This window comes from Miniopterus schreibersii (genome assembly GCF_964146895.1).
Source record: "Miniopterus schreibersii genome assembly, chromosome: 13".
NCBI classification, from domain to species: domain Eukaryota; kingdom Metazoa; phylum Chordata; class Mammalia; order Chiroptera; family Miniopteridae; genus Miniopterus; species Miniopterus schreibersii.
The window spans coordinates 7,777,049-7,797,170 of NC_138113.1; the positions used below are offsets into that span (position 1 = coordinate 7,777,049).

At 39.9% G+C, this 20,122-nt stretch overlaps 1 protein-coding gene across 2 annotated transcripts in view; it reads right to left on the reverse strand.

The window, feature by feature from the left end:
* The window catches only part of LDAH (lipid droplet associated hydrolase), a 67,633-nt gene that overhangs the window by 41,666 nt on the left and 5,845 nt on the right, over positions 1-20,122 (reverse strand). For both annotated transcript variants that reach the window (XR_014000171.1, XM_081156803.1), the window contains exons 2-4: positions 18,977-19,132; positions 12,536-12,679; positions 6,201-6,370 (exon numbers count right to left, since the gene is read on the reverse strand). Coding sequence is in view for 1 of the 2 variants with exons in the window: in XM_081156803.1 (XP_081012929.1) it covers positions 6,201-6,370; positions 12,536-12,679; positions 18,977-19,130 (468 nt within the window). In the remaining variant the exon portion in view is untranslated. The remainder of the gene's footprint in view (positions 1-6,200; positions 6,371-12,535; positions 12,680-18,976; positions 19,133-20,122) is intronic.

Consider the following 20,122-nt stretch of genomic DNA (forward strand, 5'->3'; position numbering starts at 1 on the left):
GCTGTACCTGTGGTGTACTTTGAGTATCTAAAATTTTAAGTCTCTAAGAATACCAGTAGAGGCTCCCCAAAAAACAAAAGACAAAAAGGCTCTGAACAATAACAAGTCCATGTACTTAATTTTGTCAATTTTACTCTTATGTCTCATTTAAGACCTGTTCATTCTTACTTGAGACAAAATTCTAACACAGTTACCTGTTTTCTTGACCCACAGCAAATTATTAGCAACAAATTCTAAATAGGAAGCAGAAGTGGCTCCTAGCTCTAAGGGAAGAGATAGAAAAACTATAAAATAAACAGACATTAGAAATATATATATATTTTAAAAAGCACTATTAGCTAAGAAATTTCAGGACACAGGCAAAATCCCTTTTTGTGTAGTATAACAACACTATAAAAATGATGTCCTTGAATCACTAATTCCTCCATAATTAATACGCATTGCCGAAGAAGGCAGATCAGTAAATAATATATTTTAGACACATTTTTATGCAACCGATAAAATAGTCTGGTACTTAAAGAAGTAAGTCTAAGTAATCTGGAAATTTCATTTAGAGAGAAGATATTTTTGCCAACCAGACAGAAAAAGGAAGCTCTATGTTACTGTGCCTTTTCCCGAAAGGAAGGCCAAATAATATAAAAAATTAAGTTTTGCCCAGCTGGGCGTGGCTCAGTGGTTGAGCATCGACCTAGGATCCAGGAGATCACGGTTCAATTCCCCGTCAAGGCACAGCATGTGCCTAGGTTGTGGGCTTGATCCCCAGTTGGGGGCAGGCAGGAGGCAGCCGATCAGTGATGACTCTCTCATCACTGATGTTTCTCTCTCTCTCTCTCCCTTCCTCTCTCTGAAATCAATAAAGATATATTAAAAAAAAATAAAGTTTTGCCCCAGCTGGTTTAGCTCAGTGGTTAAAGCATCAGTCCAAGGACTGAAGGGTCCTGAGTTCGATTTCCAGTCAACGGCATGCACCTCAGTTGCAGGCTTGGTCCCTGGCCCCAGTCAGGGTGTATGCAGGAGGCAACCAATCGATGTGTCTCTCACATCGATGTTTCTCTCTCCCCCTCTCTCTCTCTCTCCCTCCCTTCCACTCTCTCTGAAAAGCAATGGAAAAAATATCCTCGGGTGAGGATTGAAAATAAAAATAAAAAATTAAGTTTTGAAGGATCTGATACCCTTGGAAGTAGAGGAAGTATTATCATTAAATGTTATATAAACTCTTAGGGGAAAATAAAAGTGAAATTACTTCAAGTTCACCTCATGACTCAGTGCAGAGCCCAGTTAAGAATCAAAGGCTTTCAACTCCCAACCCTGAACTTTACGCAAACAATTTATTGGCAAAATCAGATGGTACGTTTTGAATATACGAATTGATGTTGAAAGAAAGAAGATTCTAGATACAGGGATAGAATGCTACTCTTCTGTTCCCATGTTACCCCCCACCCCAAACTGTCAGAGCAATCTTCATGGGGTCTCTTGTTCCTTGAGCTAAAACATAATGAGTCCCATGAGCATACTCCAGAACATCTGTAGGCGCTGCTATTATCCCAAGGTTGAAAGAGCTATCAAATATCTTCTTAGACTCTCTTTATACCCACAGCTAATACAAAATGTGCCCCACCCCTGGAGTCAGACACAGCCAAGGCTGAGTCCTGGCAAGGCGCTTTCCTCGCTTGTTGCCATCTATAAAATGAAAGCTGGGACTAGATATTCTCTAAAGCCAATCTCAGTGTTAAGATCCCATGAGTCTACAATTGTGTTTATTATTATAAGTCACGACAGCTACTACTTAACAGTTATCTAATTACTCGCTTTCTAGGCTCTTTTTAAATTCTTTATTCTGAACTTTACTGTCAAAACATATGAAGAAATTCTATAACTCTATGTACCAAATTTGCTTAAAGAAAAAATATTTTAATACCAATTTTTAAAAGACCTATTTTTTTTTTAGTATTAAAATATAGGTCAGACTATGTTTAAAATATGCAATAAGTCTCTAATAATGATTTTAAGACCAAAGTTTCCTATAATTAGTTACAAAAATATGGTAAAGAACTGAACCAAAATAAAACCAAATAAACCAGCTACTAAACTACACACATGTCCTTAAAATCTTATGGGAGTCAAATATTCCAGTAAAAATAACAGAAGAGATGGAAACACAAGTTTCTTATTATCACACTTCATATGTTATAAAACATAACAGCTAACTTATTTTTGGCAAAATGATTAGGGATTGCAACACTCTGGCTTATACAAACTTATTTGATTGTCAAATGCATCTTAAATGGAGCGTGTCATGCTAACTTCAGGCATGCAGGCACTGGGCCGTCTCAGAGTAGCCTAGAGACACTGAAATTTCAACACTTCAGCAGGGATCATACCACCAAAATTAACTGGGCCAGGTGCTTAAAGAGGGGCGGGGGGACTTCAACAATGTAGTTAATTGAAACCAGATAAAACTTTTGAATAATAAAAAAAAATCATACAGATGTTCACCCTCCTCCCAGGTGACCTTTATGGACAATCTATTGCACACGATATTTTTAAAAATACACCCTTTTTAGGAAAACACAGTTCACGTGTCTCTCTGAAAACTATAATCACAATGTGGGTCATGTGTCCACAAACAGCCTCGATTAAGCTTGTGTTTCATCTTCCTTTTCCCTTTTCACCGCTATTCCTGTAAGGGCAAGAACACCTGAAAGTAAAGCAATACCTAGAAAGTTCTAAAGCTGAAGAAATCACAAGAAACGACACCAGCCTTAAGAGGCATTGTATGTCTGTCCTAATAGACACTGTGAATGCAAGCCCAGAGAGGCGGGTTCAGAACAAATGTGTTGAACAACTCTTCTCACAGATGCATGAGAAAGCTACACATCACATGCAGAAAGGATGTGCAGGAAAGCCCCAAGAGCAGATCTGTGATTAAGTTAATAAATTGAAGGATATAGAAGTCAATATTTTCTTCCCAATGCTTACACAACAGTGTACTCCTCAGGGTTCTCCAGAGCAACAGAAGCAACAGGAGATACATGGAGACCTATCAGATACATGGAGACCTATCAGACACATGGAGACCTATCAGACACATGGAGACCTACCAGACACATGGAGACCTATCAGATACATGGACACCTATCAGATACATGGAGACCTATCAGACACATGGAGACCTATCAGATACATGGAGACCTATCAGATACATGGAGACCTATCAGATACATGGACACCTATCAGATACATGGAGACCTATCAGACACATGGAGACCTATCAGATACATGGACACCTATCAGATACATGGAGACCTATCAGATACATGGAGACCTACCAGACACATGGAGACCTATCAGACACATGGACACCTATCAGATACATGGAGACCTATCAGACACATGGAGACCTATCAGATACATGGAGACCTATCAGACACATGGAGACTTAGCGCAGGAATTGGCTCATGCAATTATGGAGGCCAAGAAGTCCCACAATATGCCACATGGAAGCTGAGAAGCAGGGGAGCCAGTGGTATAATCAGTGGGAGGCCACAGGCTTCAGAACTGGGGCTGCCACTTGGTGTGAGTCTGAAAGCTTGAGAATCCAGAGATCCAATGTCCTAGGGCAGGAGAAGGGGGGTGTCCCAGCTCAAGAAATGAGGGAGAAAGAATTCACCCTTCCTCAGAATTTTTGTTCTATTTGGGCCTCAAAGGATTGCATGATGCCAGACCCCAATGCTGAGGACAGATCTTCTGTTCTCAGTCTACTGATTCAAATGCTCATCTCTCCTGGACACATCCTCAAAGACACACTCAGAAGTAATGCTCTACCAACTATCTGGCTGTCCCTCACCCCAGTCAGGTTGACACAAAAAATTAGCCATCACAGACAGTAATGCTTATTATTATTTCAAATATGCAAGTACTCTTTTTAAAAAATGTTTTTAAAGCTTTTAAAACACCTGGAACAACTAATAACCAAAATTATGTTTCATATCAGTTTGCTACATTTTATTAGACAGGACCAAGTGAATTCCTATACTGGGAAATAAAAAGTCCGTGTGTGTGTGTTTGTGTGTGTATCTACATGCTGGATTGTACACACAAGTAAAATCCTAACTGCCAGAGTGGTGGGATAGGCACCTTCTGACATGCCCTCCTTCCCCCAACCCAGTGATCCTCACCTTCTAATATTCATGCTCTAGTGTAATCCGCTCCTCTTCAGTGGGGGCTGGACCTAGTGATTTCCTTCTAACAAACAGAATACTGTAACAGTAATGGGATTAACATTTCTGTAATCGGGTTACAGTTGGACTCCCATCTTGCCAGCAGACTTCTCTGGCTCTTCTCCCACACTCACTCTCATGAGACAAGTTAGAAAGGCTCACTCGTTAAGGAACTGACAATGTCCTCCACCCAGCTGCCAGGGATGAACCGAGACCCTCCGTGCAACAACCTATGAGGAATTGAATCCTGCCAACAACCATGCGAATGAGCTTGTAAGCAGCTCCTTCTCAATTCAAATTTTTTTTTTAAAAAATATATCTTTATTGATTTCAGAGAGAGGAAAGGAGAGGGAGAGAGATAGAAACATCAATGATGAGAGAGTCATTGATCGAGCCCACAACCCGGGCATGTGCCCTGACCGGGAATCCAACCCCGATCGCCTGGGTCCTAGGTTGACACTCAACCGCTGAGCCACGCCCGGCCAGGCTCAATTCAAATTTTCAGATAAGACCTTTTGATTAAAGTCTTACGATAGACTCTGAAGCAGAGGACCTAGCTAAGTCGTGGCCAGATCCCAGATGCACAAAAACCGTGAGAGAAGAAATGTGGATTGCTTTATGCTGTGACGTTCGGGAGCAGTTTGTCACACAGCCGTAGGTAACTAACACAGTAGTTAACCTAATGACTGAGGCAATGATTCCACTGCCATTTCCATAAAATAGTCACCAATACCTTTGGCAAATTTTTAACTTCTAGGCACCATTTTTAATTCTTTATATCATTCCTCAAAAAATTCCTTCAAAGAACATATTACTATCCCCATCTTACAAATGAAGAAACAAGGTACAGAGAGACTCAATAACTTATCCAAAGTCACACTGACAAAATATGACAGAGCAAGTATTTGAACCTAGGCGTCGTGCCTCTAGTGCCAGGGCCCACAGCAACTGTGCAAACAGAACCACCAATTCGCAGGGCTTGCAAAGATGGTAACCTCATAATACGATACTAGAGGCGAGTAAGAAGGCAGAGATGAGAAGCCATGCGAATGAAGGAATCACTTCCTCTCCTGCATTCAGGTGAGCAGGCTCAACGGAACATCTTCACGCTCCCACACATCCTGGAGTTACTTAGTAGTTATCACACCTAAGGCTTAGTCTGTTCTCCTTCTAGACTTCAGACTCTTACCTCAAAGACTCTCCTATTCATTGGGATGTCCTCAAAGCACAGCACAGGGCCTGACATATAGCAAGTATTTAACATGTGTGTTGAAGAAATAATTTATATTGTGAATCGCATCCATTCAATGGGTTATCTCAATGGTATGTGTTAGAGTATAAGGTTTTGCTTTGCTTTGAAGTCTCTTGTAGTTCACTACCTTTCCTGGGCACTTTAAATAGGTCTTTGTGTTTCCAGTGTTTCTGGCAGATAGTGGCACCTAATAAGTATTTCTGAATGAATGAATGAATGAGTGTCTCAAAAAGCCTGCAGCTCTACAGAACTGATAAGAAATCATACTTAGGACTAAATGAAGATTTCATGTTCCATAAAGACAGTTGTTTGCCTATCAATGATGATAAATTTTCTTCCTTCTAAAAGGAAGCATAAGCATTTGCAAAATACTCTCCCAATAAAGACAGATTATTGTTTAGGTCTTACCTAGTGGTTGCCCTTAAATATTCTTTTACAAAAGACAACAATTTATATGTAACTTAAGAATTCCAGATAACCCTAGAATAAAAGGCATTTGGTTGGAAAATTCCTAGCTTTTTCAGCGTTATTTTTTGAAACATTATGAAAACTGCATGAACATACGCTTACACAGGCCCACAGTAATATGAAATAAAGGATAAGGCAGCTTCCATGTATCCTCTCTGTTTCAATTGTCAATTAAATAAGAGCGACCAGAACAAAGGAAAGCTGAGGGGGATTTGTCCAAGTGCACCACTAGGAACCCACACCTCCTGTGGCATACTTACTGGGAGCTCAGGGGCATGCTTCAAGATCTGAAGAGAAATGTAGCAGCCTATTGAATGACCAATGACCACCAGCTTGGTTTCCTTTGGCACATGAGTTCTCAGGAAAGCTATTTTGTGTTCTACTTGACCATGGAGTCCATAGATGTCCTTAATTTCTTGAGCTTTTGGATCTAAAACCAAAGATATGAGCATGTTTTTATTCAACAAGTGAAAGTAATAATTTCATTGGGAAAATATTTTTAAAATAACAGCAATAATAATAGTAGCTATCATTTATTTAAATCCTACAATGTGTTAGCTATAGTGTTAGGCACTAAATTATATCAGCCAATCCTCACAACAACCCTGGAAAGGAAGTATTAGTATGTTCATTTCATAGAAGCTCACAGACATTAGGTGGTAGAATGACAGTCACATGAAGAGAGGGAGACTAAAACTCAGGTCTCTCTGTCCTCAATGCCCATAAACTTTCAAATATTTCATGAACTACAACTGTTGGCTTAGGTAAGTGGTTCTCTGACTTGGGCATGCACTAGAACCCTCTGCAGGGTTTGTTATAACACTGATGGCTGGGCCCCACCACCAGAGCCCCTGATTTAATAGGTCTGGGCTGGAGCCTGAGAATCTGCATTTCCAAGTTTCCAGATGTTGATGTTGTTGGCCCTAGGACCACACATTGAGAACCACTGGTTAGACTAATTTATATGATCATAAACAATGAAGAAAATCCATGACACTGCTTCATTATTTAGTCTTTGTTTGTTTGAAGAACTCAGGCAGAAAGTTAAGCGGAAATGCTGTAAGCTGTTTCTTTTAACCAGCACGGTCCTGATCTGAATCATGCCCTCTTCCTTTCACAAATGAACTGACTTCCAGATTCTTCAAGGCTAATTAAAACTTTACCTAGCTAATCTTCAAGAAAAATAAACGAGCCTTCCTCTGTGTTTAACCAGTGCTCCACTCCTACTATAGCCCTTTCCCATACTCGTACGGTTGTCTGTTTATTTCCTCTCCCAGGCTGTGAGCTCCTTGAAGGTGAGGCCTATCTTTTCATCTCTGTGTCCTCAGTGACGAGCACACAGTAAATATTATCAGAGTGAGAACACGAACTGACAAGGCCAGCTCTGTGGATGCTGCCAGCTCTGATGCTCTATAAATATGTAACACTTCAAAGGTTTTCCCTGTGAACGAATATACAACCCCAATGTCAGAGCGTAGTACTTCAAAATAGCACAAGGGACTCAACTGCTTCCTAAAATCTGCATCGCTGGAATACTAAATTTCTTGCCTTCACGACTCCTGCAAGGTGCTCATGCAAACTACACTGAGCCCCAATGTGGCCTATTCGAAAGGTGCCCAGGTCTCATTAGGAAAGGCTGCTGTTCCATTTGACCTGTACCTGCTGTTTTCATTTCCTTCAGTGCTCACCAATCCTCCCTTGTTAGTTTAGATAACTCCTCTTCGGCCTTCAAATTCTCGGCAAGTGTCACCTCCTCTGGGAAGCCTGTTTACTATTCAGCAGGTAAGGAGTAAAGCGGCCTTCCTCTCGGCTTCCACAGCATCCTGCGCCTAACTGACCACAGCACTCCTGACTTGCTCCTACTGTACAATTCAGCTTGCCTATCTCTGTTCCCCAATCCTGGCATGTAAGTCATTGGAGAGTTTTTCCTACTGAATCGACGAGGGTTAGCTCCCTACTTCTGTGGCACTACTGACCTCCCAGGTAAGACATATTCTGCCCTAATCCTCTGCCCAAGTCAGACCAGAACGCATTCTCCATTTAACAAGGAAGCTCAGCATAAAACAGAATCAAGAAGAGATAGAATCTGGAAATCTGACTTTGGTAGGACTCCTGATGAATCCATATCCAAATGTTTATTTAATATCATTTTTAAGTTTGAGTAGATTATACTCCCCTACTCTCAGTGCACCTTCTCTGATTATCCACAAGTGATCATACTGCCTTCTGATACCCCAAACCCAACACCTACAATGTTTGCAACCCAAGGTCTTTCTTTTTCACAGTACACAATGTTTAAAAATGACAGTCTTCCTTTCATTGGGACCGTATGTAATAGAACTAGAAACAGGATACAAAAAAGATGGCACTTTTTCTGTATTGCTTTATTTCATTTATTTTAATTAACAAAAATATGCAATTATGGCAGAGTGTTAATGATCAAAAGAGCAATGAATAACAGAATCTTAGACTGTTATACAAAAAAATTTTAAATTAAGAATGCTCTGACATGCTGTTCCTAGCTATCCTACATCAATTTTATAGGGAAAACCACGACTCACTTCTCCATTTCTCCCAATGGAACACAAAAGTTCCTAAGGACGTTATCTAGGCTCATGCAAGCAGAGGATGAGAACTGTCCCTAATTCTTCATGCTTACTTAATTCACCAATGCAAAGGTCTTTTTTTCACAACTGCCCCCGGTTCACTAAGCTGATGAAAAAGTACACTCTCATAGTTTAGGCCTCAACTCCCTACGTATTTTGTAAGCTCCTGTATCTAAACATTGGTGGGACTCTGTTTGCCTTCAAGGTATGCCACACAGAGAGGGGGTGGCAAGTAGGCACTCTATTTTAAACTGCTACCTTACTTAAAATACAAACAAAAAACTTTGTAAACTCCAAACATGTCTTATAGAATAGTTTTTAATTGTTACTCTCCTCACAGATGGTGAAATCCAGGGTAATCATATTATGCTTTCCACTTGACTAAAGCTAAAGATCTGGAATCTCACCAGGGAAAAGATGGGGGCTGGGAGAGAGAGAGAGTGGGAGACTGATTTAGCAAGGAGAACCTAATGTTAGAGACTTAGCAAATAATAAAAGCAAAAGGCAGAGTGTGAGGTGTGAATCTGGACAAGCTATGATGTCCATGGCTGTCGGTGGCTATGGGGAGAGGTGGAACAAATCAGGTTAGAAAGGAAGGCAGAGACTAGACCAAGGAGGACACTGAACATCACCCAGGAGTGGGGACCCCACTGTGTGAGCCGTGAGAAGCTATCTAAGGATCAGGAAGGGAGGGGCTGCAATCTGGTCTCTGTCATAGGGGTAATACTTCTCTCCCTAGTCCTGCTGTGCTTCTTCCTTCTGTCTTCCCCGGGGCTCTAACAATTTGCTGGATTTAACTTCTTTCCATGCTCTGCCCTTTGTTGTACTGACTCCTCCCACATACTTAGAGACCTCCTTGTTTATTTCCAGTGCCGCAGCCCTGAGACTTGTCTGATCATCCCTCCTTGGGCTCATCTAGTCATTCCATGTAATTTACCTCCAAGTTCCTCTGCCAACACAGTCCTGGCCAGAGAGAAAGCTCTGCTGGGCTCTCTCAGTTCTGGGTACTGGAATTGGAGTGGTTTAACGTATCTTTGGATAAGCATGACCCAAATTCATCGTTAGTTGAAAGAGTGTGTAACATTTTTAGATACTGTTTTATCAGCTGAAACTAAACCACTATGATTTCCAGCTTTTATGTTATACTTTTTGAACAAATGACTTAAAATAGTTGATAATGAATCTGCCATCAAGGAAGCTGACTCTATAGTAAATCAAAGCCAGAAAGAGTTTATACTTCTAATTCGTCAAATTTTCTTTTCACACTTTTTTTCTGAATCACCCCCTTCTGACATTGGTGAACATCTGTTCTCCCAATTATACTCAATTTATGACCGTGATAATGTGGTGCAACGAGAATATTATTTCCAACTGTTCATAATTGTAACATGTGCTAATATGAAGTAAGCATATTTTTAACACTTGATGTGTGGTTACAGCCCATGTCCTTTCTCTCGATGATTACATATTTTTCACACCGTATTTTGCACGTTAGAAAACCTGTACTTTAGAATAATAATCTTGGGTGACGAGTAATATATCTGTCCTGCCGATCCAAAGCAATCTACTCTAGCATGCATTTGCAAACATAACCTCCGACATGTGAAACAGGTGAGAGGAGAACTGTTCGGGTGAATGGGGGTGCTAGGGTGGCCCAGAGCCCCGCCTGCCCTTCACAGAACATTTGGGCCACTCAGAACACAGATGGAAAGTCACTAACCTCACAGGTGCCACCTCTGTTTCTTTGTGGACCTCTGCAGCTCTACACATAACCACCTAGTAGGTTGTCAATGAACCCTTGATGATGACGAGTTGCCCTTTCACCCCCTCTAGAAACCAGTTTCCTTTGGCCCAGTGGTGGCCCTTTGGGCTAATGCCTCTAGATGGCACTGTTCTCATTAGGTAGCAAAAGACCCAGGCTCTAATTACTAAGTTATTACCTCAATAGTACACAAGCAGCCCAAGAAATAAGCATACTTAAAATAAAGTTATAAATAACAAGATGTCAATTTAAAACACGAATTAAAGACAATTCCCAGAAATTCAGGCACACAATAGGTACTTTCTACTGGCTTTCCTCACCAGCATTTACTGGTAAAGGCCTATGGCAGTGGTTCTGAAAATGTGGTTCCAGGGCCAGCAGCATCCATATTACCTGGGAACTTGTTTGCCCCCCACATCAACACAATCAACACCTCATGGGGGAGTGCCCAGTATCTGTGTTTTAATAAATCGCCTCCAGGGGATTCTGCCCCATGCTCAAGTCAGAGGGCGCCTGATCTAGGGCTGCCCTTCAAGAGTCCATTTTCAGCTTTCAAAGTTGCTATCCGTGTTCTGCTCAAATGCCTGCTTTACTGGACCTAAAATTTTTCTTTGGGCATATATGAAAAAATAACTTAAAACCATAAAAATGCATCTTTTAAAATATTTCACAGCAGAGCAAGTACTTGCTATACAACATTTTATTCCCTTTCGCTCACATTTCAATATGATGGTTGTTGAAGCAGAATCGAGGCAAGAACAGAATATTCAGCTTCACGTCACCACTGCTATTAAAATCATTCACTGTTAGGTAATCAATATTTACTTACTGTTCAGAGTACACTCTAATCTTTAAGAAAGGGTAAAAAGTCTCATAAGTTGTATTCATAGAAGGACACACACACACAGGTAAAAAGAGAGAAAAAGACACTCTGAAAGGGGTCCTTTCAGGTGTTTATGAAGCATTTGCAATGAGTTCACTGTTTCATCTACACTCCATCTACCCTGTCTCCCTTGAGTCACAGCAGGAAAAGGGTCAAAGACTAGGGTATATCCTGACCTAACCTAAGAATTAGCTCAGAGCACCTAAACCCGAAAACTCTGTCTCATTAGCACTTAGCACAGCCAACTGAGATGACCCACCGACAGCACGAGAGCACTCGCTGAATTAAATATTAAAGGGCTGGCTTCTTGTTGAGGTTCTGCCACCACTAGCAGGAGATCACTTAGTCCTGCTGGGTCTTCCCTTCCTTGAAAAATAAGGGTTTAAGGTGGGTTCTGATGTAGACAAACTTTTAGGTCCAAGATTCTATAATTCTTTTTTCTTTCTGTAACACTTTTTTTTTTTTTTCAATTTTGGAAACTTTCCAACATACACAAAAGTACTAAAGGGTAGTATAATTAACCCCATGTACCCATTGTCCACTTACTAAAATTATTTTTTTTCTTTTTCCAGCTTTCTAGAAGTATGATTGACAAATAAATATTATATATATTTAGGCTGTACAAGTGATTGTTTTTAAAGATGTACAATGCGACAATTTAATAAACATACACTGTGAAACGATTACCACAATTCCATTTATTAATACATCCATTGCCTCACAAAGAGTAGTGTAAGTGCCTGACAAGGTTTTAATTAAGGAGGACTTCATTTCTAAAGACATCCATCTTGAATAAACATACAGCCAGCTGCACGTCACAGCTACTAGCAAATGACCAGATAAAGAACTAGGCTGCCCTACCCATGAAAGTCCCTACTCCTCAAAATCTCTTGAAACCCCTTCCTGGTCTCTTCTTTGTTTGGTCCTTAAGTGCCCACGTGATGAGCAGGCCTGTTTATCACTTAATCGTTCTCTAAAAGTGAGACTGAGAGATTCTTTAGAGTAAGGACCGTGGTTTATAATACCTTTTTCTCCACCATTCCTCTTGGTACAACCCTGGAAATGTAGTGCATGACCAGTAAATATAGAGTTGATTACTAGTTGGTAAATAGAGAAGGAAAGTCCTAGACAAATTGTTTAATCTGCCCAAAGTTTCAGAGAAAATTACCTGTAGAAGAATGAAAATGAATCTAAAAGTCCTAAAATTACCAAAATGTGGCATGCTGGGCCCAATGCCACAAGCAGAGGTTTCCTCTGGAGTAGTGTAACTCTAACCTCAGCGGGCCTTCTAGAAAATGATCATGCACCCACAGTAGAGGAAAGAAGATGTTAATAAAGACATACCATCCGAGGCTGCAAGAATCTTCTTGCCTTTGGGGGCCAGAACATGCCCAGCATGACTGATAAGCCAAACTGGAAAGCGTCTGTTTATTGAGGAGTATAAAGCCTTTGCAAACGGCACATAAAAGGCACTAAATCCTGGGTTACCTGAGAAAGAAGCACAGACCTTCGATTAACCAAAGCGATAAACTAACACGAGATGTGCAGAATGGAAAAGGATTTTTCTCAGCAAATACAGTAACATTTACACATACACCTCAATTTTAATATCCTTTGTACCTTAAGTCTGGGAATGATCACTTAGAAAATTTCCGTTCCTTTGTTCTCCGTTTCAAATAAATTCTTCCTCCCCGTTCCTCAACTTAATAAATGAAACCAGCAATCACAACCCCAGTGCTCTAGTCCTAACACCAGGAGTCATTCTTGGTTTCTCCTTGTTTTTCACATCCAGTTCACCAGTAAGTCATGTCGACTTTGCATCCAAATACATTTAGACTTCGTCTACGTCTCTCCATTCTTATCACTTTCAATTGGGTTTCCTGAACAGCCTTCTAAAGGGGTATTCTATCTTGTCCCCCTGAAATCCATTCTTTAGACTACTCAGAGGAATCATGGAACCTCAAATCAAACCATAGCAGTACCCTACTTAACCACCTTTTAGTGGCTTCCCATTGCCATCCGAATAGTCTAAAATCATTAACACTGCCTGTAGGTCCCTTCAGGATTTGACTATGCACAGCTGCTAAACTGCATGAAAACTAATTAGTATAAGAATCATTCACAAACAGAACTTTAAGGAGGCTACTAGGTGTTTCCTTGTCATTTATCACAAGTATTTATATTGTAAACAGATATATAGTTTGATCTTTTGGGGAAAAGAGCACCAGGTAATACAAATGGATTATTCTTGTGTATGTACAGAGGTATTTTTGACATGGGTTTGCTATAGAGAAAGAATGAATAAATGGTCTTTTTAAAAGCAGAAATCTGATACATCCTTGGGGGGAAAAGACAGTAAAATGGAGTTTTCATCTCGGGATCATCATCTGTATGTTTTCATAGATACTAGTCCATTTCCATCAATATCTATTTCTCCAATCAATTTATCTGTTCTTTATCCTATTAGGATTTCTCCTCTTTGCTCTTACGTGACATGGTTTTGCTGCACCGATTTCTTCTTCATTGTCTTTTAGTTTCCTAGATGGGTAACGTAGCAAAGTGGATTAGGGCACAGACTCTGGAGCCAGGCTGCCTGGGTTGGAATCCCAACTTTGCCACTTACTAAGTGTCTGACCTTTGGCAAGTTATTTAACCTTTCTGAGCCTTGGTTTCCTTGTCCATAAAATGAGGATGATAATTGTACTATCCCATGTGAGAACTAAGTGAATTAATATATGTAAGGTACTTAAAAACTGCTCAATACATAAGTGTGTATAAATGTTAGCTATTCATACCTGTCATCACTGTCTAGCCACAATGGTAATATATGATGGCCTTGTAAGCCATGTTGTTATTTTGCTTCTGTTGCATTCTGACCCGATGACCCTAGTTCAAATTTTTTTGTGATGGTGCTGGTATCATTTTTGTTAAATAGGGCAAAAACTTCCTCAGATGCAATAATATACTCTTTGCTCAGCTGACTGGCCCGTGCAGCTGGAGGAGAAAGGAGGGAGGGGGGGTGCATCAGGATGGGGCTGCTGCACACATGGTGCATGTGGCGGACACTGTTCCATGTTTTATATTTAAATCTTCAGTGAGTGTGGAATATTTGTGAGTATAAAGTACAAAGTAGCAATCCAACTGCTTTCCGAGTAATGAGCCAAGTGTCCCAAGTCCATTTATTATATAATCATTCTTTCTGCATTGACTTGAAATGTCTTCTGATCCAATAGTGAATTTTTACATTAGCTTGCTAATTCTGATTCCAAATAATTCCACTAATTTTTTTCCTTCTCTCCTCGCCAGCACCATACTGTCTCAATTACTACACTGTGTTTTTAAGGTAGGGCAAATCCCTTCTCTTTATTTTTCCCCCCTAAGTTTTCTAGGCTGGTCTCATAACCTTTGGAATTATTTTCACTAGTTTCATTTTTAAAAAATCTCTTTGGAATTCAGATTAAAATTTCATCTTATTTATACATGAATTTAGAAAGATTTGATATTTTTTTACATTACTGATTATAACCTCAGAGTGTGGTATGTCTCATATTCAAATGTTTTATGTTTCTCAGCAAAGCTCTATAGTTTTCTTAATATGCCTAGAAAATAATAACAGTCAACATTTTTAAGTGCTATAACTTATTACACGACAGGCAGTATTTAAGTACTTTACATGTATTAAGTCACTGTCTTCACATGAGGTAGTACTATGATTATTTGCACTTTATGGATGAAGAAACTGAAGTACAGAGAGGTTAAGTAACTTGCCCAAGGTCACACAAATGATAAGCGCTCAAAAATATTTGATGACTGAAAGAATATACAAAAGAAAATATTAACACTGAATTTAAAAAAGAACATAAATTACCCGGTCTAGGGTATTTTGTATACCGTTTTAGTTACTCTTACAGCTCTATAAAGTATTTGGCATTTTTTTATCGTTAGGGATAATAAATGGACAGCCACTTGCACAATACTGGGCACATAGTAGGTGCTGAATAAATGGTAGCTATTATTACCATAATTATTATCTTTTTAAAATTTTTTATTGAATAAATTTGACATGTAACATTCTGTAAGTTTAAGGTGTACAGCATGTTAAAGCTGGTCTAACATTAAGGAGAATACAAAGTTAGCAATTACATAATTTAGATGCAATAGTTACAATGACAGGATATATAAAACCAATGAGTACCAGATAATGGAGCTGCTATAAAACAATATTCTTTTAGTTATCAATTATTTATTGATCACTTACTATGTGGAAGTCACTGTGTTAGGCACAAGATAGAGAAGGGCCTCTTTGTAATTCATCTTCTAGTGGGAGGATACATACACATAACTAAATAAGTAAATAACGTAATTCAAGGGTATGATAATTGCTATGAAAGAAATAGGATCATGTGATAGAGAAGGAAAGAGATTAGGGTGGCTTGAGAAAAATGTCTGAGAAGGTGGCATTTAGCTAAGACCCAAACGATGAGAAGAAATCAACCCTATAAGGATCTGAGAGAAAAGCATACTAGGACGGGAGAGGAACAGGTGCAAAGGCCCCTGACAAAAAGCTTGGCTCTTGAGGAAACAGAGAGTCCACAATGGCCGATAACAGGACGATCCAACTTATAGCCAAAGTGGACAATGTAATGCAAACTGTTTAAATGTTACTGCATACTTCATCACTTAACTGTTACGGCTTATGTTATGCTTTATGAACCATGAACTAAACTTCCTGGCTAGGAAACCACAAAGAAAATTAAGAGTCTTGTTTACACAACCAAAATCATCTATATACACATATACATACATACATACATACATATATGTATATATGTATGTATATATATATATGTGTGTATATATGTATGTGTATATATATATATATCCAGGTGTAGGGATGCTTGAAAACATTCCAATACAGTAATACAAGTAAAATATTTTATCAAAGGATATCAAAATGTTATAAACACACACTTGAACATACAGTCAAACACCTGAGCAATATCTAACAGAGGCTGTGGTGATCACCTCTAGAATCCAATTGCCAATAAAATCCTAACTATTCAACACTGCAATCACACACTTAATGCCTTCCAGTTAATCTTGCAGGGCACAAAAACTTCCATATTTCAAGTTAATGTAGCATTGCATTTATATGGAAGGTTGTCACATGGACAGGATTTTGGGCTTGTCCTTGGAGCCTTCTGTTCCATTTCCAATCAGTGAATTCACAACGTAAGACAGGTCACATGGTTCTATTATCCCCATATGAGATTTATAATGATCCAATATGTCTACAGTGAATTCTCAAATTGCCTTCCTTAGCTCATTTCACTACTTAAAGAAAGTCCAAGGATACTACTGCTTAACAGGAATTCTGCAACAAAGGTTCACTGGAAAAGATGAAACTAAATTAAAAGTTCTTCAAACCGTGGATTCACTCCTCATTACTGTCGCTAATTTTAAAGTGATGAATTAATTTTCCTAGCTGCAAAAGCAAAGTAACTTAAAATGAAATGTTAAGTCAGTCTATCAGAGATGGATTAAACACGATGTCTATAGTGGTTTAACAATCCTTGAAATACTGTCACCCTAATTTTACCCACAGTATAGAGACTAGGCCCCAAAATAAAATAAAAAAACAATTCTGAATCCCACAAACTGCTGAGTAGTCCCAGACTATAGCTCCCGTGAACACCAAGGAAAAGGGCCAAGGGCAGATGAGAACAGAAGGGAAAGAACACTAGGACACTAACTGTGACTATAAAACAGCAAATGTTTTCAGCTTCCCTTTCTCTAGCTCCTAAACCTGGCTCTCCCCTGTGATGGACTCTTCCTTTCAAGCCTCTGCAATGGAGATGTCACTATTTCTCTAACACCTCATATACCTCAGTGAGAGCAAGGACTTTTGCGACAGTGTTCTTAGCACCCAGTATAAGTGAGTGAGTGACGAATGCCTCTGAGTAGGAAGCAGAGTGAGCTCTCTGCTCCATTTGCCAGTTCATAAGACTGAAGCCATCTACTTCCAGCTATCAACTCTGTAGTCATTCTCACACATTCCCTGAAAACCTTGACCCTTAAATTATGGTTTCACTTGCCATTCCATGACCAAGGTGATTTCAAAATCTGGGTGGAATGACTGAGCCAACACCTTTTCCCGTAACTGAAATAATTCCGAAAGCCGCACCCTCAATCAGTGGTGTGCATCTCAGTCCCATCAGGCTGGTTAAACACACACTGCCCTACTCCCAGAATTTCTGGTTCAGAAGGTCTGGGATGGGGGCCAAGAACTTGCATTTCTAACAAGTTTGCAGATGATACTGCTGGCCCTGACACCAAGTTTAAGGACCACAGGCCTAGAGCTTTTTATCACCCAGGAATGGTTATCGTTCAAAGCGCCCTGACTCAGAGAGCTCTCCCGCTTCACCCTCTTTACTCTTAGACCTCACTCCCAAACACCTGCGACCCGCTCATAGCGCTGCTCCAAAGCTGCCCACTTGCTTTTGGTCGGTAATTCCTTTCATGCTGCATATCTGCTATTCTCAATGCTGACCAGTTTCCTCAAAGTCCCAACCCACCCTCTGCCATCTTTTCCATCAACAGACCCCCCAACTCTCAATCAACAGAAAACAGAGGTCAGGAGGCAGGAACTACTTTGAAAACTCCCTCTACCCTTCTCCATTGGAGTAACCAATTCACCTCCTTTATTTTAGCCTCAGGAGGAGATCCCTCCTCCAGCCCAGGTAATGTTTCTACTTATTTTCTCAATCCTGTATTCAACCATGGCTCCAAATTTCTGCACCATCAAGTAGGACTTGTCATGCCTATAATTTCAAACTCTCCCTCACTACTGGCAGAGCATATGTATTTTTAATTTCAATAGATACCAACAGACTGCTCTCCAAAAAGACTGTTACATCGTGGCAGAAGACTGGATGTTTACTTCCTGAAGAGGTTTAACTGAAGAGAGATGTGGGATCAGGACCCTTCACTCAGCTGAGAACAGAAGCGCTAGACTGCAAAGATGTTAGGTTACATGTTACTAAACACTGAGATTCTCCATCTCCTTTCCCTGCTCAGCAAGAACATTAGCAGACAGGCTTCCCCAACTCCTCAAACAGGATACTGGGAGAGTTCTTCCTGGGAACACTGAACAATCCAAGAAACAGCTGCAGATATTGAAAGCTGGAAATTTTCCACTGAAATGCTGGGTTATGCTATAACATATTTATAGTTACATTTTTAATATTTAAGGGTGATACATATACAAATATCTTCAATTTACTTACAATTCAAAAAGTGCTTTGAATACCTACAATTGAGCATTTATCTCTAACATTCTACTGACTGTGATCCAGCAAAAGCCACAAATGACCCAGTTGCCAAATCCCAGAATAAGTAAACATTCTAGAGTAAACTTATAATCATCTTGAAATGAGACAAAAAGTTATTTACAAAACTGAAAAAAATTTGACAAAGTTCTAATTATTCCAAAAATTATAAAATTTAAAAACATTACAAAATTATATGTATACTTACAATTGTGATATATATGTAATAAACATAATACACACACATATATACATATACATACATATATACACACATACATTTATTGTATAGAAGGAAAAATAGCCCAGCCACCCAACTACTATAGGTGGTTGTTATCAATGGTTTGAGTGATTTTATTTCCTTCCATAAGGCTTTTCATATTTACCAAATTCTCTTTGAGATCAGAAATAGTTCTAAGTATCTATACTGTTTCTTCATCCAGATTTCTCAACTTACCAGTAATAATGAAAATGAGCAGCTCAGGCCTGTTGGCACTTTGATCATTAAAGAGGTCAGTCCAGGGCCCACATTTTATAACCTGGGTTTCAACTCCACAACACAAAATGAATTCCTCATGCACAGGAATTTCTTCCTTGACTTTTGAATGCATCTCTAAGTGAGGGAAGAAAAACAGTATCAAGAGTCACTCAAATGACAATATTCAAGAATAAAAAGGGCAGATTTCAACATACCCAGAAGGAATGTCACAGGAGATGCGGGAGACAGGTGACTATTTGGCTACTATGGATTAAAGGATTGCAAAAAAATAAAAATAAAAAATAAAAAAAATTAAGGCAAACCACAAGAGGAGGGAGAAACAGGGAGACAAGTCCTTGGTGAAATAAAACGCTACAGAGGAGTGTGGATCTGAATCAGTTTAGCCTTTGGTACACTTCTCCCCTCCAGTCTAAACTGGCAATACCCGTGGATAACTGCCACTTTCCCTCTTAGGCTACGAGATTCACTGGCGAGACAACTGCCCGGGGTTCGCCTGATGAAGAAACACAGAGGTTACGGCCTGCCTCTTGACCCTCCCAGACAGAACTATAAAGAAAGTCAGTGAACCTGATGATCTCTCTGCTTCCCTCTGTTAATCCTCTCATCCCAAATTCTGTAAGCATACTGTACGCACTATTTGAGCGCCGCATTATTAGGTTATAAAATGGGTAGGTGGAAAACAACAGGAGATAACATCATGAGCGGTTTCCTGAATCCTCGAGGTGTGTGGAAAAACGCAGTCCCAGTGCTCTGCATCACTCCCCTCCCTCTGCTCTGCCCTCCTGATGTTCGTCAACACAACGGACCATGCCTTAGAAGTTCAGCGGTCTCTGTCCTCTTCGGCTGCCCTCCACTCAAAGTCCTCCAGAGTCCAAGTGCCCAGGCCCTTAGAGCCTTTGCTCCGCTGACTGCTCCTCACCGACCTTGCACTCTAGTCTGTCTCGTCCTTGCACTTCCTCAGTGTCCTCATGCTTTTCTGCTCCTGTAGCTTTGCTAATCTTTTATTCCTCAGCTACTTCTGGAATACTTCCCCTGCTTGTGCTGATTATCAATTTATTGCCTCGGCTCCAAATTCACTTTCTTGCCTTTTCTGGAAAAATGAAT